General features: G+C 48.0%; 1 protein-coding gene across 3 annotated transcripts; it reads left to right on the plus strand.

The window, feature by feature from the left end:
- Positions 1-1,669: 1,669 nt before the first annotated feature.
- Positions 1,670-8,388, plus strand: LOC114704950 (small vasohibin binding protein). Of its 3 annotated transcripts, none has more exons than XM_028886504.2 (3): positions 1,670-1,829; positions 2,205-2,354; positions 8,039-8,388. In XM_028886504.2, the coding sequence occupies exons 2-3, from the start codon at positions 2,241-2,243 to the stop codon at positions 8,123-8,125; spliced, it is 201 nt and encodes a 66-aa protein (XP_028742337.1). In that variant the 5' UTR covers positions 1,670-1,829; positions 2,205-2,240; the 3' UTR covers positions 8,126-8,388. The 3 variants fall into 3 exon arrangements, with proteins under 3 accessions (XP_028742337.1, XP_028742336.1, XP_037058784.1); XM_028886503.2 differs by lacking the exon at positions 1,670-1,829 and adding an exon at positions 1,883-2,110; XM_037202889.1 differs by lacking the exon at positions 1,670-1,829 and adding an exon at positions 1,889-2,075.
- Positions 8,389-12,189: the final 3,801 nt, after the last annotated feature.

Below are 12,189 nucleotides of genomic sequence, written 5' to 3' on the forward strand. Positions count from 1 at the left end.
TGTTGGGGATTGAACTTACAGTCTTACACACCCTGTGGCCCATGCTCTACCACTGAGCTACATCCCCAACCCTCTTCTTACTTTTTTAAGACAAAGTCTGAGTAAGTTGCCCTAGGCTGATCTTGAATTCACTTTATAGTAGCTCAGGCTGGCATTTAACTTGTGATTCTCCTGCCTCAGCTTTTCCAGTAGCTGGGATCAGAGGCACAGCATTTCAGTCATTTAAAGTCTATATACAAAAGTATTAACATTGCTATGCACCAAATCTCTAGAATTTTGTCTTGCAAAATGAGCTTTATATCCACAGAATAATAACTCTCCTTTCCACTCCCACCCCCAGGCCCTGGCAGCACTCTCCCCCACACACACCCCTGGCACCCACTCCCCCCCCATCCTCCACCCCCTGCCAGCCCATGGCAGTCACTCTCTCCCCTAGCCCTTGGCAGGCACTCCACCCCCCTTCTTCAGCCCCTGGCACTTTGTTGCTTAGAGTTTGACTAGAATTGATACCTTGTATAAAAGGAAGCATACAGTAATGTGTGTATGAGCACTCATGTGATTATGCCCATTTTTAAGGTTTTTCCGATCTAATGCAGAATTGGCCTCCCAAGAGACTATAACAACTCACACTTAGACTGAAAGTACCTGAGTATCCATGTATGCTCCCCATTGGATGCTTAATTATGTAGACCTGGGAGGTCTGGAATTTGCTAAGTATACCAGGCTGGCCTCAAATACACAGAGATTCATTTGCCTCTGCCTTTGGAGTGCTGGGATTAAGTATGCACCATCTTGCACAGAAATTCTTACCACGTTGACAGAAGAACAAAGAAGCAGGTCTGAAAGTGTCTACAGAGGTCATTGTTCTCTGACTCCTGGTTAAAATACTTGCTTTAGCACTTACTAGACCTTGGACAAACCACTTAACTTGTCAATCCCTGTTCCTGTATAGAACGTGCATACTAGCTTATTGGTACACGTCTGTATAATGCATCCTTATTGTGAGGACTAAGGACTCAATCACGTATTCTAAGAATAGTGCCTGGAATATAGGAAGACCCAAAGGGAAGCAGCTATTGTTATTTCTCCGCCTCCTCCTCCTCTCTCTCCTCCTCCTCCACCTTCTCTTCTTTAGTCAATTCTTGCTAGTATAACAATGAAAACAATAGCTAGAAATTGTATTTTACACCATTTTGATTATCCGTGCCTATGCCTCCCCAGTGCTGGGATTAAAGATGTATACTACCAGGCCTGACTTGTCTTGTATTTAAAATGTTGGGATTTTTTGTTTTGTTTTGTTTTTTGTTTTTTTAAGCACCATGGCAAACAGGATCCTATATGATCCTCCTTATAGACCTGTAAATCAGGAAGGGAGCAATCAGTCATCCTGACTTTTGGATTTAGAACTTGATGCTCAGAATTCCAGTGCTAACCAGTTCCAATCCCAGGAATCACATTTCGCCCTTCAAAGCTTCACAGTTGTCCCAGAAACTAGAAGCCGGGAAAAGCTTTGGTTACTTGTAAGAACGGCCCAGTCACAGGCCCCGCCCCTCCCGCTCTAGGTCCCGCCCTCCAGCCACAGACCCCACCCTTCCCGCCTCCGACTCCGCCCCTCCCGGTCCGGCCACGCCCAGGCGAGCTCTCTGCGCGCGCGCAGTGGCTTCTGCGGGAGGGACACCTTAGGCCGCGGCCCCGCCCTCCCCGGCGCGGCCCGCCCAGTTCAAGGGCAGCAAGGCTGGGTGCTCCCGTCCCGCCGAAGGGGAAGGCGAGGGTGAACCCCGCGTGGGGGCTGGACTGCGACGTGGCGGAGGCCCGGAGCCCCAGGCCGGGTAGGGAAGGGCGCGGACCCCCGAGCCGCCATCTTGCTGCGGAGGGGCCGGGAGGGCGGGGCTGGCGGAGGGCGCTGCCGCGAACCCAGTGGGTTTACCCCTCGGCCTCAGAGACCCGGCCGTGGCGCACGCCCCCGGGTTGGAGCTGCTTTCTCGGGCCTTCTCATCTGCTGCTCACCCGGTGTTGGTAGGGAAAGGCCCAGGAAATGACTGCTGTCCCATTGTGCAGGAAACTGAAACTCCGAAGTAAGGAGGAGACTGGACTAGGAACGCACAGCGAGGTGCTGGCGGTGGGACTCCGGGGCACCCTGCCTCACTGCCGAGCTAGGGAGTTGGGAGAAAGACTAGCAAGCCGCTCTCTTTTTGTACCATCAGGTCCGAGCTGACCAAGAAGCATTCAGAAGCCAAGCCATGGATCCACCTGGCCGGAAAGAAAAATCCAAAGTTAAAGAACCTGCCTTCAGAGTGGAGAAGGCTAAGCAGAAATCTGCGCAGCAGGAGCTAAAGCAAAGACAAAGAGCTGAGGTGGGTCTCAGGAGGGGGCTTTGTGTGCCCGAGTCCGTGGGAGAAGGTGCTGGAAGAACACACAGCAGAGAAAACTTTACTTGGGGGGGGGAGGAGCTGCTTGTCTCCGGGCAGGACATTTCGGGGAAGAGAGGCCATCAAGGTCCAGAAGGGTGGCGTGGAAGCCAAGAGTCACACGCCAAGTTAGTGTCAGAATCCCAACCTGTCCCAGGTCTCTAGATGACACCTGGCACAGAGCTTTTGTCCGAGGGATCTGAGGGACGCCGTGAAAAGAGCAAAAGCAGCCGCGGATGAGGGAGGGACCAGAGCGGGGAGGAGACTGAATAAATGAATGAATGAGAGTTCCCGAAGTGCCAGTGTGCCCTGTTGACCCCGTTACACGTGTGCATCTGGTGCCGAAAGTAGCTCGTTGGTGGGTGAGATGGTACAGGTGCCTGACTGCCTGAGCCTGTTCCTCAGAACCCATAGTAGCTCGTTGGTGGGTGAGATGGTGCAGGTACCTGCTGCGGAAGCCTGACTGCCTGAGCCGGTTCCTCAGAACCCATAGACAGGGGAAGAAGAGAAGGACTGCACGGGGCCGTCCTCCGGCCTCCACACGTGTGGCATGCACATCCACACAGACACACACACACCACCAGCAGTTTTTAAGTGTCTGCTCATAGCCAGGTAAAGGCCCAAGCTTTGAGCCCACCGGTGAGTTCCTTTGTTCTCTCCACACTCAATCATTTTAAGAATAAAAAGCTTTAAAATATTTACTTGGCTAATGAACCACATCCAGACATGAGTATTGTCATATTTAGTATCAGGTCTTTTCTGCGCCTTTGTTGTTGTGTGTCTTTGAGAAATTTTAAAGTACAGCTTTCTCAGATTGGTAGTGGTTGGTGGTATTGAAATGTCCCATAATTGTCATAAGATAATAAAGTCACGTAGATTTGATGTCTCCTTTGACTATTTCTTGTCTTACACCTTTTCTCCCTCTCCATGAGTAAGCTTTTTTTTGTTTTTTGTTTTTTGTTTTTAAGAGAGGGTTTCTCTGTGTAGCTTTGGCTGTACTGGAACTCGTTCTGTATACCAGGCTGCCCTTGAATTCAGAGATCCATCCTGCCTCTTGAGTGCTGGGATTAAAGGTGTGAGCCACCACCACCAGGAGCCCCCCCCTTTTTTTTAAAGATGCATTTTCATTCAGATAGATGAATATATTGTCTGTGCATTTGCATTTTGTTTGCATGACATTTTGGAGATATTTATGTTACTCTTAAGAATCTGCTTTCTTTGTTCTTTATAGTGTCTACTTTATAAACCTTTTTAAAAAAGATGTATTTAATTATGTGTGTTGTGGGTATGTGAACATGAGTTCAGGTGCCCAATGAGTGCATCATATACCCTAGAGCTGGAGTTACAGGTGGTTATGAACCACCTGACATAGGTGCTAGGAATCGAACCCGGGTCCTCTGGAAGTGCAGCAAGGGCTCTTAACCACGGAGCCCTTCTCCAGCCCCTGAACGACCTTATTCAGCATACTCACCCATTCTTCCTGTAGTGGGTGTTGTAATAATTTACAGTTTTGCTTTTTGCAAACATTTGTGGAGGAAAAAAAAACCCTTTTAGGTGCTTATTTGGCATCTGTGCCAGAATTTCTGTCAGGTATTTGACTAGAGAAATTGCCAGGTACCATTTCATTTTCCCTAGATGTTGCCAAATAGCTTTCGGAGGGATTCCTCAAGCTTGCACCCGTTGATAGCGTGAGACACTTCTTGCTCCATTTGGTCTGGCAGTTGATATTGTCAAACTTTGTGTACTGGATCCATTTATTAAACAGTATCCAGCTGATACACCAGTGTATGGGCTTGAGTGAGACATATAGTCAAGACAGAGTTCCTGCCTTCGTAGAGTGCGCATTCCAGTAATCATGATAAACTCGGGAGCACCCCAGAGTCTCCCCGTGGGCTAAGGCAGACTGTTTGAAAGCTGTGGTCCTCATTCTACAAATGAATGTGTCCTTTCTTTACCCCGATCCAAGATGGTCTTAATTGCTTTGTGTTTTAGCGCACAGAAACAGCCCTGCAAACTGCTCTGTGCACATTGAGAGACAGATATGGAGGGCATTGTTCCTTCCTGGCATCCACTTGTCTGGCTTCCACTCTTCCATTCTTCCATATGATCTTGGAAAAGATACTTTTGAACATCACTCCCTTGATGCCTCTTTGGTAAAGTGAGGGTGGTGGTATCTACCTCACAGTATTACAAGGAATAGAAATTACATGTGGAAAGCACTTAGCACAGTGCCTGGCACACGGAAGGTGTTTGATGACCAGCAGTGGTCACGATCTGGAGTCACCATTCTTCCAAGCAGCCGATGTGCTCTTACCATGTGGATTTAGAGGGACCAGCTGGTTGTGTCCATATCCGCTTGCTGAGGTGTCAGATTGGATGTGCACACTAGCAGCAGCTGACACCTGTTAGCTCCTACTAGATCTGCCCGAGCCAGGCCTGCACATGTGTGAGCACACACTGAGTCAGGTGTTACTGTTTCCCACTTACCCTTTGTGAGTCCTGGAATAAGAAGTGGTGTGCCCAGAGTCCAGCCATCAGTAAAGGCAGGCCCGTGCTCAGAACGGTGCTTCCCGCTTCATTGCCTCTTGGTTTTGTTTATGGTGTTGAGACTTGAACCCAGGGTCTGTATGTGTCTGTGCTCTACCGCTGAGCTATACCCCCAGCCCCAGTCCACCATTTGCTTCCCCAACAGCTGTCTTGCTATTTTGTCTGTGTTCCCTGGAAGGGAATGGAATCTTTGACAGGAATGTGTCAGCACCTCCTCAGGAGGAAAGTATACAGATGCCATATTTCAGAAAGGCATGGAGGAGAGCTGAGAGGCATGCGTGGAGATGGAGGCCCATTCAGCAGCTGAAGCAGCACATCACACTGCTATGATCCTTTCCCTCTAGACCCAAAGTCTCACTCTTGGCTCAGACATCCTAGACTTTTTTTTTTTTTTTTTTTTTTTTGGTTTTTCGAGACAGGGTTTCTCTGTGTAGCTTTGTGCCTTTCCTGGATCTCGTTCTGTAGACCAGGCTGGCCTGGAACTCAACAGAGATCCGCCTGGCTCTGCCTCCCGAGTGCTGGGATTAAAGGCATGCGTCACCACCGCCCAGCCACCCTGGACATTTTAAATCTCTCTGTGCCCTGCTTATTTCCCTCTTTCTCTTACCATTCTGCCTCTTTGACTGGGAGGTCTCCAGAATGCTATTTAATATCCCTGTCAGTCCCAGAACAGAAAGTAATATACAGATCACAAAGGCTGGCAGGTATCAAATTTACAAAGCAGAGACTTTTCCACTTTAAAATATAAAGTACATGTATAATCATATGTGGTTTAAAGAAGACAAAACACCCTCATATCTACCACTAAGCTTAAGAAACTGAACTTGAAGCCAAGTCCAGTGGCACACACCGGTAGTCCCAGCATTTGGGAGACTGAGGTGGATCAATAAGTCCATGAGTTCAAGACCACCCTGAGTGACAATAGTGAGGCCTTGTCTCAAGAAGAAAAGAAAGGAAAGGGGGAGAAGAGAAATAGACCAGTAACTTGGAGGCTCCAGTGCCCACTTCTGGTCATGTGCCTGTTCACATAAGCTGCTTTAATTTTTTTTTTTTTAATATTTTCTTTTTTTTTTTTAAGATTTATTTATTTATTATGTATACAGTGTTCTACCTGCATGTACCCCTGCAGGACAGAAGAGGGTACCAGATCTCATTACAGATGGTTGTGAGCCACCATGTGGTTGCTGGGAGTTGAACTCAGGACCTCTGGAGGAGCAGTCAGTGCTCTTAACCTCTGAGCCATCTCTCCAGCCCCCTGCTTTGTTTAATTTTATGCCAATCATTCCTTTGTTGTTCTAGAACTCACTACCTCTGTAATATGTACTCCTAAAATAGTATTTCCATAACAGTAAGTCTCTTCACTTCACATATTTCTGAATTTTTAGTCATGTGCCACTGTGTCTGGCTTCAAGTTTTTTAGTTTGAGACAGTATCTGTCTACATAGCCCTGACTGGCCTGAAACTCTTTATGTAGACCAGACTGGCCTTGAACTCACAGAGATCTGCCTACCTCTGCCTCCAGAGTGCTGTAATTAAAAATATGAGTTACCACACCCAGTCCTTTTTTTCTTTTTTTTTTTTAAGATTTATTTTTTTAACCATTATTTATGTATATTTATGTGTGTGCACGCGTGCGTGCGTGTGCATCCTTGGAGTGTGGGTATTGGGACATGAACCCCAGTCCCATGGTTAAAGCAGCAATGCTCTAACTGCTGAGCCATCCCAAGTTCTATCCCTCTTTTGCCTCTCAGATTTTGTTTTGTTTTGGTGAGACATGGTCTCTATTATATAGCACTGGCTGTTCTAGAACTTGCTATGTGGACCAGACTGGCTTCAAACTCACAGAGTGCCACCCACCTCTGCCTCTCAGGTGCCTTTCAGATACCTTTATTTTTATGAGTATTTTGCCTGCAAGTATATCTGTGGACCATGTAAGTGTGCGATGCCCATGGAGGTCAGATGAGGGCTTAGGATTCCCTGGAACTGAAGTTTGTAGTTGGAGTTTTCTCCAGTCCCACCCGGGCCCACAGCCGCTCAGACCCAAGTAAACACACAGAGACATATGTTACTTATAAACTGTATGGCCGTGGCAGGCTTCTTGCTGTCTAGTTCGTATATCTTACATTAACCCATTTTTATAAATGTATACCTTGCCACGTGGCTTGGCTTACCGGTATCCTTACATTTTGTTTCTCATGGCGGCAGCTGCTGGCAGCATCTCCTGACTCAGCCTTCCACTTGCCAGAATTCTCCTCTCTCTTTGTCCCGCCTATACTATACTTCCTGCCTGGCTACTGGCCAATCAGCATTTTATTTATCGATCAATCAATCCGAGCAACACATTGACAACATATAGAAAGACATCCCCAGCAGAAGTTAGACAATTGTGAGCTGCCATGTGGGTGCTGGGGACCAAACCCAGACCCTCGCCAGAGCAACAGCTGCTCTTAACCATTGAGCCATCTCTCTGGCCCCAAGTTCTGTTTCTTAAATTGGTGGTGGATGCTCTATTCTGTGACTGGCTCTCTCCTGGACATTTTTTTCCTTACTACATTTATGTATGTGTCATGGAGCATATGTAGAGGTCAGAGGACAACTTCCACCAAGATTGGGATGTTTTCAAGATTTCCTCTAGCACATGACCTGCACTAGGCCAGTACCCACTGCTGCCTCCTCCCTAGACTCCTACAAATGCCTCCTAAGTAGGTGATAATTCCTACTTCCACCACCCCCCAGTTGGCCTCCGGGCATCTTTTCCTACATACTCCTGTCTGCTCTCTAGAGCCTGCAGGTGAAGCTCCAGACTCCTTGGCCTGGCATTTACGGCCCCGACTTTCTTTCTCCAGCTCCCCGGCTCCCCCCGTGCACACTTGAAGTTTGCAGAACTGACCCGTGCTGTCCCCTCAGACCTGTCAGGTCCCATTCGCAAGGACCAAGCCCCTTGCCTCACTGCTGCTCACTTCATCCCCCAGCGGAAGCTGCCTTCCTGTCCTGGTCCCTGCCTCCCAGCTCCTCCTGGTGAAATTCCAGCATCTTCAGCTTCCTCCCCGCTTCCATTGCTAATGTATCTGTTCTCCATTCAGATCTACGCTCTCAACAGAGTCATGACGGAGCTGGAGCAGCAGCAGTTTGATGAGTTCTGTAAGCAAATGCAGCCACCTGGGGAGTGACCAGCCCGCATCCCAGTCAGAGCACCTAGTCTGGAGCCTCACAGAACTGAACAAGACTTGTGGAGACCTCTGCACTCAGCTTCCTGTAGGTAACTTCCACCACACTGGTTCCTCCTCTCAGAACTGGCCCAGTGCTTGCTGGGTAGACTTTTCATCTGGGACAGCAGATTTTTTTAAAAGGCCTTTTTTCTACTGTGTGAGAAAAATCATTGTTTCTAGTGAAACCGTGTGTCTTCCCTAAAAAGAATAAAATACAAACTGTTCGTTTGTTCTTACTTTAGGGTGGGAATGCCCGCTCAAGGAAAGTGGGATAAAGAATGGAGTAGGTGAGGGCTGGGGGGGATGGCTCAGTGGTGAGAGCACCGACTGCTCTTGTGGAGGACCCAGGTTCTGTTCCCAACACCCACATCCAACACTTCACACACCTGTAACTCCATCTTTTTCTGGACTCTGTGAGCACCTCACTCCCACATATGCCCACAAAGACGTACATAGTTAAAAGTAAAATAGGTCTAAACAAACAAACTGGGCACACTGGCCCACACCTTTAACCCCAGCACACAGGAGGCAGAGACAAGCAGACACCTGTGAGTGTGAGTCAGCCTGGTCTACAGAACAAGTCCCAGGCTAGCCAAAGCTACATAGTGAGACCCTGTCTGTCTGTCTGTCTGTCTGTCTGTCTGTCTCTGTCTCTGTCTCTCTCTTACACACACACACACACACACACACACACACACACACACACACACACAATGAGCTCCAGTGTCCATGGGAACAGAGGAAGTGCTTTGCCTTGGGAATAAGGACAGCTCATTATTTTTCTCAAGGGGAAAGAAAGCAGGAGTTGGTGGGTTTGGTAAGTGTGGAAGTTCTTTGCAGAGCAAGAAGCAGGGTGACGAGAGTGGAAAGGGGAGGTGGTGGGGGCTTGAGGAGAGAGGGTGTCAAACAGTAGTCTAGTTCCACAGCGTGAGAACACCTGCAGGGACACGGGACGACAGCCGGGCAGCAGTAAGGCTTCACTGGGATGAGCAGACCTAGACTCCAAGCCACGCTGGCCATGCTGTGTTCTCAGCCCTGCTGGAGCGAGGAGGCGCAGGAGACCGGGAGTTGCGGTGAAGTGAACCAGGGCTTTGCTCAGGGCTAACGTGGAAGCAAAGAAAGGCAGGGAGGAGCGCATTCCCAGTGCGTGGATTATGACCTCGGGCCTGGCTCTACGCTGTGTGAGAAAGTAAATGAGCCAGACGTGGTTCACACACCTGTAATCCCAGCACTGGGGAGGCTGAGGCAGGAGGATCAGGAGTTTGAGGCCAGCCTGGGCTACATAGTGAGACTCTGACTCCGAGTGAATGAGAACTGGAGAGGATAAGGGACTTAGGAAGGGTCTGAGGTTCACGAGTTAGAGTTTCTACTATGGTTGAAACTGAGCTTCTAGAAGTATCCTGGAGGGATGATTAAGAACAGAATGCCAGAAACAGACCCGAGAGCGGCTCCTCTCACTGGTAATGACAGAGCCCAGGGAATTATACGGGAGGCTGGAGTAGGACAGAGGACTAGATCTTTGGGGTTTGCTGGAGGACTGGGAAGCCAGAGTACGGGACAGTCATCTTGGAGAAGTGCCCGTGTCAGGATCTGTTGAGTGACCTTGGGCAAGTCATTTGGCTGCTTGGTGCCTCAGTCTTCATGTCTTAAGGAGGAACGGTAGTATTTCTGCCTCACTTGAATTCAGTAAGATGGAAAGCGCCACATCTGGAGTACACCTGTACTCAGGAAACAGCACAGCTGGGAGTTAGCTCAGACCCGAGTCCCTAGGAAACCTTAAAAGGTGCTCTTACTCTTTAATTGGTGAAAAATTAAAAACTGTGGTGGTAACGAGTTTATCTACGCACTGGGAGCCGCTTCCCACGGTTTTTACTGTTTCTGTGAGACACTGATGGGGGGGACTGTAGACCACCTACCCACCCTCCCTTCCTTCTTCCTCCTTCCTTCTTCCTCCTTCCCTCCCTCCTTTCCTCCCTCTCTTCCTCCCTCTCTTCCTTCCTTCCCCTTCAAAAAAAGCAGAAATCATATTCCCTCCTACACGAGCAGGTAGTAGAGAAAAAAAACATGAGGCGGCTCATGATGTTGCACACCTTTAGTCCCAGCACTCTGGAGGCAGAAGCAGGAAGATCTCTGAGTTCAAAGCCAACCTGGTCTACAGAATGAGTTCCAGGACAGCCAGGACTACACAGAGAAACCATGTCTTGAAAAACAAACAAGACCACATGCTACTTCCAGTGCTGCTCTAGACCCTGCTGGTCACAGACGTCCAGTCACACCGTAAGTACGTGTGACCTTTCTTCACTAGCCATCCTGCGACTGCAGCTAACAGCAGCTCTGGGAGGGCAGTCCAGGCACTTTTCAGTTTTCGTCTTGGGCCTACTTCCCCACGCCTAGAGTCAGGTTGCAAGGGGAATGTTCAGACTGGAACCTTAGGAACCGAACACCTGTCATCTTCGCTTCCTTTCAGGGGTAGAGGTTAAAGTTGTCTCTGACATGTGCTTCAGGAATGTAATTGACACCAACATGTTCACAGCAGGGTCACTGCAGTGCTGAGCGAGTGACGGGATTGAGGGCATGTGCCACCATGCCTAGCTCAAAACTAAAAGTCATTTTTTTTTAAAGAATAGTTTTTTAATTTGAAGGAGTTGTTAAATTACTCCATTTATCTGTCCTTCAAAATATGGATCCAATTAAATCAGTGGTTTTCAACCTATGGATCATGATCCCCTTGCAGGTCAAACAACCCTAAGACATTAGAAAACACAGATACTTATGTTACGATTCATAACAGTAGCAAAATTAGTTATGGAGTAGCAACGAGCTCTCACGTCATCCTTTACCTTTGTGCTTATGTGGAAGCCCAGGAAGCATGTCAGAAAAACTGCTTTCTAGGAAATAAAGGTGCTGAGGCGAGCTGGCAGATGAGCCCCCAGCCTGCTGAGAGACAGCCAGACTCGGCAAGGAACTCTCAGCTGCCCTGGCACTGTCCCATGTCACTAACCCAAGGGGCAAAAGCAAACCAATAGGGTAAGAGTTATTACAGCTACAGTTGCTGAGTAGTTCAGTTGTCCAAGCCGTCTTCTTAACTCTGCTCCTGCCACTTAAAATGGACACGATTCTGGAGGCATGCTTGTAGAAACCATTTGGTTAAAATTCGGAAGTAGCATGAGGACACCATGGAGTAATCTCAAATATCAGGTTTTTGAACAAAATTTAGTTGGTTGAGAGTAACGCAAGCATTGTTTCCTCACACCTACTCTATGGAGGCGCCATGCTAGCTGTTGGTCCCTAAGAGCTCATGTGACAATAGTTGTGAGGGTTTGGGTGAGTATAGACTCACGCTGACATGAGTGTTCAGCATGGAAGACCCCAAGTGGATGTTCTGTTACTGTAATAACCTTCTTTATAACTTCTAAGAATCCACAGGGAAATCAGCAAAATAAACATTTTTTTAGTGCTGGGCACCTTGGCAGGTAGTAGAAATAAGCATAAATGAAAGACAATAATGTTCTAGCAGAACATAAGAGCTCCGTCTAACAGTGACCACAGAAGAGATGAAATGAGCATTGGGGAAGAGAGGCTGGGGGAGAGGGTGCTGCCAGCCTCTAACTTAGAGTTGTAATGATGTTGGCATTTCCCTTTGTTCCTTAATTTGCAAGCTGGTATTTTTTTTAAATCTAGTTTTAGATTTGAGACAAATTGACCACATATATGCTACTCTTAAGAAGCCAATGGCAGACACGTTATAGAGGAGCTCAGGCGCCACCGTGTGGGAAGAGGCAGAATTAGCCAGCAGTCCTTTGGATGTTCCAGCTGAAGACAGAATCCAGAGTGAAGCTGGGCTCCCTGGTTATTCTCCTTAAGGTGCAGCTTTGGATTCGATATAAGAGCATGCAGTATTTCCATCTGATTTGTAGTTTCACAAGACAAAGTGACATCTGAGTAGAGTTTAGTGTTTGAGAACTTAGAAAAGATACACACAGAATAGGATCCCTGGAAGCCAGGTGTGATGGCTAGTCTTGGTT

Source organism: Peromyscus leucopus, chromosome 2 (genome assembly GCF_004664715.2).
Source record: "Peromyscus leucopus breed LL Stock chromosome 2, UCI_PerLeu_2.1, whole genome shotgun sequence".
Lineage (NCBI taxonomy): Eukaryota > Metazoa > Chordata > Mammalia > Rodentia > Cricetidae > Peromyscus > Peromyscus leucopus.

Bases quoted from the DNA above. Each gene is read 5' to 3' on its own strand.
- LOC114704950 (XM_028886503.2), top strand. From the start codon at position 2,036: ATGACTGCTGTCCCATTGTGCAGGAAACTGAAACTCCGAAGTAAGGAG. The intron at 2,111-2,204 runs GTGCTGGCGGTG...TTGTACCATCAG, and splicing joins GACTAGGAACGCACAGCGAG to GTCCGAGCTGACCAAGAAGC. The intron at 2,355-8,038 runs GTGGGTCTCAGG...TTCTCCATTCAG, and splicing joins AGCAAAGACAAAGAGCTGAG to ATCTACGCTCTCAACAGAGT.